At 65.1% G+C, this 13,489-nt stretch overlaps 1 protein-coding gene across 1 annotated transcript in view; it reads right to left on the bottom strand.

Moving 5' to 3' along the window:
- The window catches only part of ATP10A (ATPase phospholipid transporting 10A (putative)), a gene marked incomplete at its 5' end in the record, with an annotated part of 71,402 nt that overhangs the window by 10,460 nt on the left and 47,453 nt on the right, over positions 1–13,489 (bottom strand). The window contains 9 exons of the mRNA XM_023523882.1: positions 5–128; positions 216–403; positions 700–804; positions 879–959; positions 2,260–2,460; positions 5,365–5,490; positions 8,199–8,275; positions 10,112–10,433; positions 11,328–11,512. Of these exons, the coding sequence (XP_023379650.1) occupies positions 5–128; positions 216–403; positions 700–804; positions 879–959; positions 2,260–2,460; positions 5,365–5,490; positions 8,199–8,275; positions 10,112–10,433; positions 11,328–11,512 (1,409 nt within the window). The remainder of the gene's footprint in view (positions 1–4; positions 129–215; positions 404–699; positions 805–878; positions 960–2,259; positions 2,461–5,364; positions 5,491–8,198; positions 8,276–10,111; positions 10,434–11,327; positions 11,513–13,489) is intronic.

Raw genomic sequence — 13,489 nt, 5'->3', positions numbered from 1 at the left:
GCACCGCCGGGGCGCGGCCCCGCGGCTCTCTGGGGGTGCCGAGTCTCCTGGGGGACCTCTTGGCCAGCTGGCGTCCCCGCTGAAGCGGGGTGGGGTAAAGGGTCCCCTGGAGAGCTTTGCACAGCAGCCTGAGCAGAGCGAACACGGCGTCAGCGCGGCCGTCGCTGGATGAAATGGGCCCCAGCCCGCCCAGGACGCGACCCGGCGACACCCACCTGGGCAGCAGCGCGGCGACGGGCGCCAGGAGGCAAGTCAGGTAGAACACGGGGTCGCCCAGGAGCGTGTGCATGGTCCAGTAGGGGTTGGACGGCGGGTAGCACGTCGCGCAGGACGCGTTGTAAACCAGCGCCACAGCGAGGAATAAAAGGACGCTGAAGCCACAGGCCACCCAGTTGAGCCAGGTCTGAGGGCGAAGAGACAGAGAGGGCCGCTGTTTCAGCCAGGAAGGCCCCGGTCATCCGCACTGGCGGCGACGTTCTGAGGGCTGAGAAAACGGGTCTTGGCACGGCGGCCGCTGGGGCTTGGGGACCCGGGGACCCGGGGACCCGCCTGGACCCAGGCGGGGAGGGGTCTGAGCTGCCCAGAGCCCACGGCGTGGGCCCCAGGGGACCGGGTCGCCGGACACCCGGCTCTCGCGGGCGCGCATGCGCGCAGGCCAAGCCCCCCCAAGCCCCGCCCCCAAGCCCCGCCCCCCCTCACCCAGGTCTTGGTTTCGATGCCCAGGTGCAGCAGGAAGGTGAGCAGCGCGATGGCAGTGATGGGGGTCCCCCAGGTAAACACATCCGTGTCCGAGTCGTAGTAGGCCTGGAAGACAGTGGCGTCCTGTGTCTGGGGTCACTGGGGAAGCGACGGGAACAGTGGTGCCGGTGCCAACTTACCAGGTAAGGGATGAAGAAGCAGACCAGGCTCTGGAAGGCGGCGTCGGCCATGTTTAACCAGAAGGTCCGCGGCCGATACTCCTGGGGCACAAAACCAGCAGGTCAGCCTTCCCCGGGCCGTTACTCGCTTAAACGTGCTGACTGGGACCGGGGAGGGGGTGGGGGGTCCCGCAGGGCCCGTGAGAAACACTGGCTGTAGCAGTTCTGAGGCGACGTAGGAGGTTGGGGGGGGGCGCTGCATTTCGGGGTGGCCTTCCCAGGCCAGGTTCCTCTGCTCCAACTTTGTCGGGGTGCTACCTTCCCCTGTGGGTGGGCTCCCTAGAACGTGTCATGAGAGTGACCGTCTAAAAGTCCATCGTGGATGCTCTGATGTTAAAATCGAAGAGCTGGGCACTGAGGACAGAGTCCTCCACCCGGACTCATGGGTCTTCCTTATCTGGGCAGCCGCCTGGCCTGACATGCTGACGACCAGCTCCTCCCAGATGGCCGTTAAAGCCAGCCTTCCATCAGCGAGTGCCCATCAGCGAGTAGCAACCTGTACCTGACCCTGTGGGCCCCTGAGCAGCTGGCCCAGCCCCAGCCACAGGGAATGCAGGTCGGACAGACGGGGCATTTACTGAGCGCTGGGTGGGTGCTGGCCAGGCCCTCCCCGTCGGTTACCAAACTCCACAGGACGAGACGCCCTGTGTCCTGAGCAGAGGAGGCCCTAGCGCAGGTGACAGGTACCGCAGCGGCCCTCAGCAGCCCCTCCCCATGCTGCCTGCCTCCGTGGCAACCCCGGGTCCCCAGGGTGAGCAAAGGACGTCAGCTCGTCCTTTGAAGAGGAATGTTCTGAGCTGGACGGGAGGCTGTGGGTGGTTCCCTCGGCACACGTGAAATTTTAACTCGCTGATGGGCACTTAGGATGACCTGGTCATCAGCGCTCGACCCAGGCGGTGTGTTCACACACATTTACATCCGCGTGTGGTCACCGGTCTATGAGTTCCCCTTCTCGTTAATTCCCATTCCAGATCAACCACCTTTTGGGAGGCTGCAGCCGCCACCACAGCGACGGAGCGGACAGGTGGGCTGGCCGTGGGCTTCGCAGACTCGCTGCGGGGAGTTTGCACTGCATTCTACCTTTTCTTGGACCCTGTCTTTTTAGCCTTGCGTTAAATCGATACACAAAACCATTTAACACACACCTCGGAGGGTGTGGACACGCGCACAGCCGGCCGCCTCGCCGCTTCCTCTGGAGTCGGGCCGGCAAAATCGGTTTTTTCCCTCCCCCGCCGCTGGCCAGATTCTGGAGTTTTAAGAGTTGTCCCCGGTCGTCCGCGCAGAGAGGCCCGGGCACTTGCAGCTCCCAGGGGTGGGAGGCGAGGGGGGCGGGGAGGCTCACCTCCATGTTCTGGCCGCTCTTGTAGAGCTGCGGCTCGGTCAGCAGCACGTCGGCCGGCACGTCCTGGTCCAGCACCCCAGTCACGAGCTGGGGAAGCGACGAGAAGAGCAGGTTAAAGAAGATCAGATACCACTGGTCGATCATGGCGGACGCGGAGAAGCCGCAGTGAAACTGGAACCAGAACAGGAGGCCCACGAACATCTGCAGTCGAGAGAGGGGAGCGGGGCGAGCCGCTCGGAGCCGCCCTGGCACAGTCTCCGCCCGGGCCCTGCGGGGTGGGCACTGGGCCCACGCCCCGGCCTCTCCCCCCTCCTGGCCCTTCTCGTCCCCCCGAGATGACGAAGGACACGCGGTGGGAGCCGGGTGTTCCCAGGCCAGCCTGTGGCGTGTGAGGTCTCGTGCCTGAAGAGCCACAGATACTGATGGGACACAGCGGAGGCCCCGCTGCGTCTAGGGCTGCTCACATCCAGGTCACCCATGTTGGCCTCTTCCCTGAACCGAACCTCCAGGTGCTGCATCCCAGACCCCGCCTCCCCCTGACGACGGGCAGCGGGCAGGTAGCAGAGACGCACGCGGGCGTGGCGGCAGGGTCGCTGGTGCCCACAGGGCCCCCTCGGGCACTCGGCTGGTGGGTGAGCCCCAGCGGGTCCCCACCGCTCCCGCTGCCTCGCCGACCTGGACAGCGAGGTTGCGGGAGGGGGCCTGGCCTCCTGGAGCACATGCTCGGTAGGAGTTAGGGGTGGGCCCCTGCCCCCTGTGAGTTGGTCACCGACCCCCATTTCTGGGGGGTCACGGTGGGTTAGCAGTCACAAAGCGCTCAGACGTGTGTTAGCGGTGCGGCCTGGCACAGGTCATTTAAGCTCTCTGCTCAGTGTCCTTGTCCAGGAACTGGACGGGCTGATGGCACTCGGCCGTGGGCCCTCGCGAGGAGCAGCGCACTCCTGTGACGGGAGTGCCCTCGCACACTGGGCGTGCCCGCACGTCTGCTCCGCCGGCAACTCTGGGTGTCCCCTTCGGCTGAGGCTCACACAGGGTCAGTGTGCCCACCTCGTTTAGGGAGAAGCAAGCCGACGCCCAGGGTGTCAGAGGCCTTGACTCTGACCACTGTTTACCTCTCCATAAACCAGCTTGTTCAGCTGCTCGAGGCCTTGGCCTGGAGCTGTGGGCCGTCCCGAGGGAGCGTGCATTAGAACGCTCCCCAGGGTGGCCAGGAGCTGCCACTCTCTGCCCTTCTGACCTGGCGCTGTCACTCAGCCTCTCGGAGCTTCCGTTTCCCGACCTGAAACTGGCCTGTTCTGACGACCAGGAAGGAGTCTGTTGACGTAACCTACGATGTCACACTCCCTCCAAGTCCCGTTTCCGTCTGCGACTTGTGCAGCTTCCCCCTCTGCCCTGGAAAGCGGCCAACGCGGACTTCCCGTTGACTTCCCCGCTTCCTCCCCCGGCACCTGGCACCACCAGCTGGGCCAACTGAGTCATAACGAGCCAGGAGTCCACGGAACGGAACGTGGAGGAGGAGCGTTTAGATAAGCGAGGAGTTGCCAAGGGTACCAGGAAGCCTTCTTCTCAAACCTGTTGCTATGGAAACTGCTTCTCTGCTCTGTGCTGGGAAGGAAGACCAACTTCCTCCTAAAAATAATGACCGCCTCGCTGTGAGAGGCAGAGCGGTTAGCGCTGAACGTCTCAAGTGTGTGCAGAGGCCCTGTGTCCTACCCCGTGGTCCTACCCCGCACGGAAGCGGGTGCCCCCGCCCCCATCCCCATCCTCTCCCCAACAATAGACAGGCCGTGCCCCCTTGGGATGGCCACTCTGTCCGTCCACAGCAGAAACGTCCAACACCCTCCTCTCGGTCTGGGGAGCTCTCGTTAGGAATTACGGAGAGAACTCGACTCCCACGTGCGCTTTGGTTTTCAGATAAAGAGAATAAAATCCATAGATGGCGAATGGCTCGCCGCAGCTGGGCGCAGTTAACGAACGCGAGCAACGCCTGTTCTCAGCGCGCACTGGAGCTGGAACCCCAGGGCCGAGGCGGCAGGCGACAGGACAGAGTCGCAGGCAGAGCCTAGTGTGAATTAATTCCAGGATCCAACCTGTCGACTTAGACCTGCCCTGACTGGCCCTCAGCAGCGGTGCCCTTTGCTAGGAGACACTCTGTAATGGGTGAGAGTGAGGGGCAGGAGGGGGGTCGGGCAGGTGGGAACCCTCCCCCCCCCCGCTGAGCATGAGCAAGAGCTGTGCTCACGGCGGCGTAGACCAGCACGGAGGCTTCAAAGCAGGATTACAGAGTGAGGTGAGCAAAACACCTTTGTGTCTTATCTTGCAGAAGAGTGCAGGCCGATCTGACACTGGAGCTGTAGCATCCCATGTGGCAGGTCTGTGGGACCACCCTGGGTGGTCACTTACCCCAGCTTATTTTAGAGTCCCCTTGTCTGGACACCCCTCCACACGCTGTCAGAGGCCAGGCAGGAGCAGGCCAACAAGTCTGGGCAGGATGTCCCTCTGCCCCAGAGGTAGGTGGAGCTCGGAAGTGGCCATGGTGCTTGTGCTGGGGGCAGACGCCGGGCTGCCAGGACCCAGTAACAAGGAACTGGGAGTCACGTCTGTCACTGCGGGATGGATCAGGACCCTGGACAGAGCCCCGGAGAGCCAGGGCGTGGCCCTGAGGGGTCCGCCCCTGTCCTGCCAGCACGTGAGACAGTGTGGTGGGACCCTGCTGGTGGCCCCTTCCCACTGGGTCTGAGCCTGCGCCCTGCCCAGGGGACTCGTGCGCGGCGCAGTGTGGGTGTGTCTCGACACAAGCCATTCGGTACCAGGGCCGCAGTGTGACAGTCCCCTCATTCTGTCTGCCCGACTGCCGACCACACCCTGCTTGTCCCGTGACTCCGTCCACTCTGGGTGACGCCTGTCTGGCCCCTCAGCACCTCGCCCGAGAACCACGGTGACGGAGGGCTGAGCGCACAGGAGAGCCAGCCGGACAGACGGGGGACGGCCACCGGCCGCGTCACGCTCGCAACCAGACCGCCCCTCACTCTAAGGCGCTCGGCGGCCACGCGTTTGGCCTGCCCGTCTCCCACCCCCTCCCCCCGGGGCGCGTGCGGCACGCACCGTGTTCTTGTAGAAGAAATACAGCACCATGTTGGCGAGCCGCGAGTAGCACCAGTGGCCGTGCACGACCAGCAGCCGCTGCAGGAACCGGAACCGGGGCACCGCGAAGTCGCTGGCCATCACCGCCTGGGGAGGGAGCGCGCGCGTCACGAACCCGCCTGCCTGCAGCCCGCCCCCAGCACGGGGCCAGCTCGGGCGGGGAGGCCGCTGTCCCCTCTCCTCCCCCAGCTAAACTCGGCCCCAGCGAGCCCCAGGTTCAGGGCCATCGTCACGGCTGCAAACACGTGAGACCGGAGTCCAGAAAAACACGGGGCGTGTGCAGTCTCCGCGGTTCTGCCCGGGGCTCCCCGCGTCAGGAGCAGACGCCCTGCTGACGCGTGGCAGGGACCGGGGCGTCCTGCGAGGCGTGTTCCGGGGTAGGCGAGGCCAGGCTCCCGCTCTGCTGGCCCCATGCACCCCGTCCCGGAGTGGGGACAGCACGTGTCCTCCATGGGCAGGGAAGGTGATGGGGCTGGACAGGTCCCTTCACCTCTTTGAGCCTCGTGCTCCCCGGGCCAGACAAAGGCCATCAAAGTGATGCCTTTTGTGCCCAGAATACCTTGGAACCCACCCTGTGACGAATTTCTCTATTTGGAAAAATAAATCAAAGGAAATGTCAGGGGAAAAAAGCGTCTGTCTCCAGAGGACTGTCACACACAAACGTGTAAGGCCGCTTTCAACTTTTAACTGATTTCCTATATTTGAATAAAACCTAGAAAAGAGTAGACCACGCGCGATGTCCTTTCTGTGCAGAATAACGTCACTTGTTACACATGACAGAAAAGCCTGACACCTCAGAATGCCTGCTCTCGGAGCCCCGAGTTCGGGATTCGAGGCAGACGCCGCGTCCTCACCGCCTCCCGGTGGCACTGGGAGGCTCGAGGGCTCCGCGTCTCTTTAATTCCCTCGTCCGTCCACTGCCCGTCCTCGCAGTCACCCCCTGAACCCCTGTTGCCAGGCACAGACCTGGAGACAGACACCACCAGTCAGGGTCCCTGTTCTCGACACAGGGACAGCCGTTAGGAGAGGTTAGGGACAGGCCGCGGGCCGCCTCTGGAGCACCCGCCCCGGGGGAGAAGCGCGCGTAAGCCCCCCGGCGGCCTGCTGCCCGTCCGCGGGGTCGGACCCGCCGTGAGACCCTCGTGCTGCTCCTGGCACCTCCTGCAATGACGTCTGGTGGAGCTCGCGGGAACTGCCCGTCTTCCCGGCTCCTCCGACTTCCCGTGGCAGCCAGCAGAGCGGCCGTCCTACACCCTGTACCTTTCGTCCCTGGCCAGGGCCCTGCCCCACAAGTGCCCAGCAAACATGGTGGGCCCAGATTCTCCCCCAAGGACCAAGCTTCTCGGAGATAATGTCCTTTGTCCCCGCTAGGTCCCCACCTCAGCTGGCGGGGGAGCTCCAAACACCTCACCCATCCTCGATGACTCAGGTCGGATTAGTGTCCCTGCCACCCGTATCTACCTGCACAGGGACACTGGCCCGTGCTCTGGACCAGTAGGAGGAGGTGCCGGGCCTTGGCGGCCCCCAGAGTGCCACCTCCTCAGAGAAGGGCAGCTGGGAACACTGCAAGGTGTCCCACAGCACCCCACTGAGACCTCACGCCCGCTGCGGGCCTGGCCTGAGCATGTGACCTCAGGCCTGGCCGATCCCATCATCTCTCAAAATGCAGACAAAAATCCCCGGCTCCCGCCTTGCGGAAGTGAGCGATGGCAGCTGAGTCCCCTCTCCAGTCAGTGATCGTCGTCAGTGGGTTTACGGGGTGCCTTCCCTACGCCTGTGCTTTACAGGCACCGCCCTGCTCAGCTTCACTCTGAGGCACGGTCCCCGGCCCGGACCAGTACTGGCTGTAGCCTGTCGGGAACCGGGCCGCACAGCAGGAGGGGACCGGCGGGCAAGTGAGTGAAGCCTCGTCTGCATCTGCAGCCGCTCCCCAGCGCCAGCATCACTGCCTCAGCCCCCCTCAGATCCTCAGCTGTTACTGTCACAGGAGTGCCGGTCCCTGGTGCCGTAAGGGCTGGGGACCGCTGACCTAGGAAACGAGCGTAATGCCAGGAGGCAGTGCCACCAAAGTCCGCACGAGCTGACTATTCTGTCCACTCATTCGACTGAGGTGTCGCGAGCTCCCCACACGCAGCGCTGTGAAGAGGCCAGGCACGCGACTGGGGGCCGGTGGGGCAGGGGCCGGAGTGTGGAGTGTGCTGACGGGCGACCGCTGTGCCTCGCTGGGGACGGCACCTCTGTCAGGCCTGGCCCGGTGAGTGCTCAGTGAGGGACCCCAGCCCGAGCACACGGCGGAGTGAGTCAGCCGGTGACTGAATGGTGACAACGTCCTGCTTCTTAAAATGAGAACACGTGAGAGCGTGTTCCCTGAAGTCGCTAGCAAGCTGAACGACGTTGTGATTCAAAGTTAATCAAATGTAGGAAATCGTAACGACGCCCAGAGCAGTACGTCTTAATGAGCCCCTTGGCTCGGCATCTGGGTCCCATGTGGGGAGCACATGGTGACAACGGGGACGTGCAGAGCCAGTCTGTCAAGCGGCGTCACTAGTGTTCAGAGGCCATGGAAATGCCCCAGAGGCAGGGCGCGAACAGCCAGGGAGGAGGTGACGAGCCCCCCGCCTGTTCTACCTGCGCCACAGAGAACGCCTGAGGACAGCGGCTGCGCCCGGCCCGGCCACCTCGCAGCCACCTTCCGCCTCGGCTGCTGTGGGCTCCGCTGCGCCCGAGGCCAGCCCTTCACGTGGCTGGACGCAGCCCACGGGGAGGTCGCCCTGGACAGCCCGGTCAGTCTTTACCTGCATGCCCTCCTGGCCCGAGATGCCCACGCCCACGTCTGCCACCTGGATCATGCTGACGTCATTGGCTCCGTCCCCTGGAAAGAATCAGGCAGGAAGCGTCGCTGGCGTGGAGACGCTCCAATGTCACGGGGTCCCCGCTGGGCCGGGCCAGGGCGAGGAGAAGCGGGCAGTGCGCCTGGGCCAGCCGAGCCGGGACCCGGGGACCGGCACGGGGCGCGGGCAACAGCACCTCCTCCCTTGGTCAGCTCCACGCGCCAGCAACGCCCCAACACCCTGTGGCTCTACGGGTGCTCTCTTGTCCGGTCACCTGCGGAGCGCCCTGCCCCTGTCACGTGTAGAGCGATCGGTCACGCTGCCCAACTCGGCCCCTCGCCGTGCTTTCCGAGGCGGCGAGTCCCACCCACACAGGCAGAGCCGCTTCGCGGGGACCCCGGGGGCCGTCTGGTCAGCCAGGCTGCCGACAAAGTGCTTAGCCTCCCAGGCGCAGGTGACAGCGCCCAACACCTTCGAGGGGAGGCAAGCAGACTGTCACTGTCACTCAGTGACCGTGACCCTTTCTGGAAGCGGGCAGAAGGACCCACACCACAGAGTGACAAGTTTCAAACACGCAGATGTGCAGGCGGAGCGGCCCCTCACGTGGGCACTGACTGTCTCCCTCCTGTCACCTGCTGTTCTGGATTCTGGGCCCAAGGCGGCTGACTTGTCATAGCCGCTGGACTGAAAGCTGGGAGGCCACGCCCACCTCCACGGCTTTCCCCGAACGCCACTCAGAATGGACGTCACGGGCCACGGTGCTGTCTGTGAGTCGTCCCTGGGCCCAGGATGAGGGCTCCGAGGCCGTGACTGCCAGTGGGAGACGAGCTCGCGTCCCAGGGGTCAGCGTGCTGCCCCTGCGTCCTGTTCAAGTAGCCAAGGCTTTGCCTCCGCTTTCTTAAATGAGGACTGCACACCAGTGACTCGGTGGCAGAGCCAGGCCCCGAGCAGGCTGCAAACACGCGCTTCGTCATTCACGTCTAGCAGCAGCTGTACCAGGGGACATGTTACCACCGAGGACAGATGGGAGGAGCAGATGGGGGCGGGGGATGGAGACTCAGCTTGCAGAGTCCCCGCTCCTGCCTCCAGCACTTGCTCAGGGGGACCAGAAGGCCACTCCAGGCATGGGGACAAAGCTGGTCCTGAGACAGCCCCTCAGGAGAGCCGCCCGGAGCAGCTGCCTGTCTTCCCCGAGCCTGGGCCGTCTTCGTGACAGTGATGCTCAGGCCACCCCAGACCCAGGCTCTGCACTGGCCTCAACTCTGTCCTGGTCAGGCTCCCTACGTGGCAGGGGGCAACCCCCAGTCAACAAGGACAGGCTGTCACGGGTCTTTGCAGAAAATACTATAATTATTCCCAATCAGGTGATTACAGAGCCAGCACTCACCCAGGTGTGGGTTCCAGCCACAGGAAGAGCAAACCGACATCTGGGGTCACGGGGATCCCCCGTCCCCAAGTCACCCCGGTCACCCGCGGTCCTTCCAGGCCCTCACCAGCAGGCAGCGCTGCTGGGCCCGAGCCTGGCGGGAGCAGGCCCTGCACAGGGTGGGTGGGGGGCGTGCAGAGGAGGCAGGTGCCTGCCAGGCAGCCCAGAGAGGAGCCAGAGGCTCCGTGGTCCCCATGTGCCAGCAGAAGCCACTGGGCACATAGTCCCTATGGACGCGGTGGAAGACTCAGCACCTGCTCATGACTTAGGACGGACTTCTGTAACCAGATGCTCGTCTGGGACGGTCAGCAGAAGTCAGCTGACAGGAGGCCGTGGGTGTTCCGATCCCTGCCATGTGTCTGGGTCCGTCCGGCATCACACAGCCTCGGCCCAGGCAGCTCACGGAAGCACCTGCCAAGAATCCCCATTCTCAGCTGGCCCGGGCACTCACCTATGGCCAGGGTCATGGCCTTGAGCTTGCTCCTGACCAGCTTCACCACCATGCTCTTCTGCAGGGGCGTCGAGCGACAGCACAAGACCGACCGGCACTGCTTGGCCAGGAAGAGAAATTTGTCCTCCAGGTGCTTCTCGAGGGCGTATGCCAGGCTTCTGCCATCGATCACAAGGCTGGGGCCGGAGGCGGGGGGCTCGGCGGGTGGGCAGACGGGAGAGAAGGCCACGCCCACACTACCGAAGGTCTTCTGGGGGGCGCTGCGGGGGGCCGTGGACTGCACATGGCGGAGGCACTGGTCCAACAGGGCCGCGCACGCCTCCTGCCGTGGACAGGACAGGTGGGTGCGGTGCGCCTGGCCAGGCCGCAGACCAGGCCACCTGCCCCCGCCCCTGCCCCTCTGGGCCTGACGAGCACCAGGACAGCAGGCTGCCGGCCCGGCCGAGCCCCCCTCCTCAAACGGGGCCAGCTGCAGGGTGCGACTGCACACAGCAGACGGTGAGCAGGCCGAGCGTGTTCGTGAGACCCTGTCACACCGTGTGTGGGCCGGAATGGCATCTTCACCGGGAGGCCCAGGTGCCCTGGCCACAGGGCTGCCCAGACAGGCCAGAGGGTCCCGCACATCCCTACAGCCCTCTGGGGCCCTTCCCCAGGCCCCATCCACAGGGGACACATGGAGAGGGCGCAGGCGCTTGGGCAGCCCAGAGGCGCGTGGCGCTCGTGAGCTCCTGCAGCTGTCCGGCGGGCCCAGCGGGCTCATTACTGAGGCTTCAATTGGCGACGCCCTTCCCAAACTGTGCCTGCTGCCCAGAGAGCAGGCGGCCTGCAGGGGCAGGGGGCAGAGGCAGAGGGCCAACTATCTCAGGGACGCGGGTGGCTCCTGGTCCCCCATGATGGCAAGCTCGGTGACCAGTGTCCTGCAGGCCCCACGGCAGTCCAGCTGTGTTCAACACGTGCTGACCGGGGACCTCGCACATTTAGAAGGGTGAGTGGAACTAGAAACCAGCGGACGGGAGGACATGGCCGTGAACACGGGCGAAAGGCACAGACATGCCGACTGGCGAGCGTGGCAGGTCACGACCCAGGGCGGGCGGGGGGTGCAGCGAGGCGGGGGGGCCCTGAAGAGAATGCGGGGTCTCGGCCGCGGCTGCCAGGTGGCTCTGAGCCAGCACAGGTGCAGACAGAGGGCGGGGCGGGCCGCGGACGGCTCTCCCACCTGCGACTCGGCGTTCAGGGTGATGAGGTCCTCGTCGTGGTCCAGCAGCTTGCAGGCGTACGCGATGTTCACGGCCGTTTCCTGCTTGTCGCCGGTGAGGACCCAGATCTGCAGGCCGGCCTGCCGCAGCTTGGTGATGGTTTCGGGGACCCCGTCCTGCAAGCGGTCTTCGATCCCGGTGGCGCCTGGTCAGAGGCACACCAGCGCGAGTGAGCCCTCGTCCCCAACCACAGGGCCCGGAGCCTCACGCAGCTCTCCCACCTGGACGCAGTTGAGGGTGGGCAGAAAACCAGGTAGCCCTGACCGGAACCCTCTGCGCCCACGGCACGGCCGGCCACCCTCACTGACCCGCAGCAGAAACATGGAACCAGGGCGTCTGGGGGGATGGCAGGTGCCCACAGTCCGGGTGTGGAAACGCGACCACCAGCCACCCCGTCAAGCTGCCGTGATGACAGCCACACCTTAGCCGCCCCCGCTGATGCACGGGCCTGCTGCTCCTCGGCACAACGCTTTCCCGAACACACCGCCTCCGCCGCATGCTGCGTGGGGCAGGTTCTCCCATGAGGGCCTTGGGGTGCTGGGGGGACCTGCTGCTCAGTGCGGACGTAGGCTCTGCCTTCCTTCAGAAGGGCAGCCCTGCCTCTCTCGCCTGAGCGCTGCTCCGTCCCTGGATGCCACTGCGGACTGCGTGCTCGTCCCTGCCCACCAGCTCGACAGCCCGATGCCCCAATCCCAGGGCGAGCGGTGGGGCCCTCGGGAGGCGATGAGCTCACGGAGTGGACCCCGCTGTGGGATTAGGGCTCTCACACATGGGGCCCCGGAGCGGTGACCGTCTCCACCACGTGAGGACGCGGAGGAGGGCGCCACGCGCAGGCTGGGAAGGGGGCCCTCGGCCAAAGGCCAGCGCCCTGACGCCTGGGTCAGCAGCAGCCCCAACTCCAAGACGCCGCGCCCGTCCCCCTCCTAGATGGAGACGGCGGGGGTGGGGGGTGAGGCCAGGGTGCCACACGCGGACCACACGTGCACACGATGTCAGTACAACCGCCGAGGTGCTTCCGGAACTCACACCTGTGCAACCAGCCCCGGGCTCAGGAAGCGGCATCACCAGCTCCCCAAGAGCCCACGGGAGGGGCTGTCCTTGCTCTCCACCCCGTGCCGCCTTCCGCTCAGGGGCCCCCAGAGGCCGCATGGGAGCCCGGGAAGGATGAAGGGACACTGCACCTGCTGCCCCCTGCTCTGAGCCACCCCCGTGAGGAAGGACCAGGCGGGGCGTGGGCTCGAGGTCTGCTGGGGAAGGAACCGCAGCGGGCTCCAGCCCGTGAGCATGTCCCAGACCATCCCGGCAGGGAGGCCAACTGCTCTTGGCCTGTCCCCTCTCCTGCCACCCTGAAGTGTCGCTCGACTGTGATTGCTCCCTCACGTCTGGGGAGAGACGTGTGCTCACTCAGCCTCCTTCACACTTAACGTGATGCTCACCGGAGGAGCATGACCTTGACGGGCTGCTACGTGCCCGGCAAAAACGTTCTCAGCATCCCCCAGATGCGAGCGCTGCAGGGGTCCCCAGCGCAGGAGGCTTTCAGTGGGGGGAGGTTCCCCATGAGGACTTTCAGATGACAGTGGGGAAGCTGGGGACAGCGAGAACGTCTTTGGAACGTGGGGGCCTGGCCGGACCATTACAGGAAAGCAAACTTCAAGAACAGAGTGCCGATGGCGCTCCTTCCGCCGTGGGCCTTGGAAGCTGTTCGACAAGAACGTCAACGAAAAGCCGCCAAGACGGGCATGCAGCTCAGCGACGTTAAAACGTAAACGCTTCTTTTGCCTCTGGCAGAAATGGCTCTCAGGAGCTGGAGCCCCGCGCCGTGGACAGGTGGGGACACAGGTGGTGGCCCTCCTGTCCCAGCCCGGCCTCGCCACCGGAGCCACGTGGCATCAGGAGCCTGTCGAAGCTCCTGGAGATCCACACGGGCACGTGTGGGCCACAGCACCGGCCGGTGCCCCTCACTCCAGCGGTTCCTGGCCCGCCCATCCCAGAGCCACCGAGCGCGCTCAGGGGCAGCACCTGGCTGCGATGGCGGCGGAACGAGGCTGAATCGAAGCCCTGAGAGACGTAAGCGACGGGACGCTGAGCTGACCCCACAGAAAGCGCCGGATCGGGGCACTGA

The sequence above is a fragment of the Pteropus vampyrus genome, unplaced genomic scaffold, assembly GCF_000151845.1.
Source record: "Pteropus vampyrus isolate Shadow unplaced genomic scaffold, Pvam_2.0 Scaffold427, whole genome shotgun sequence".
NCBI lineage: Eukaryota > Metazoa > Chordata > Mammalia > Chiroptera > Pteropodidae > Pteropus > Pteropus vampyrus.
Note: the sequence above shows the minus strand (reverse complement) of the source record. Positions and strands in the feature narration are given on the sequence as shown.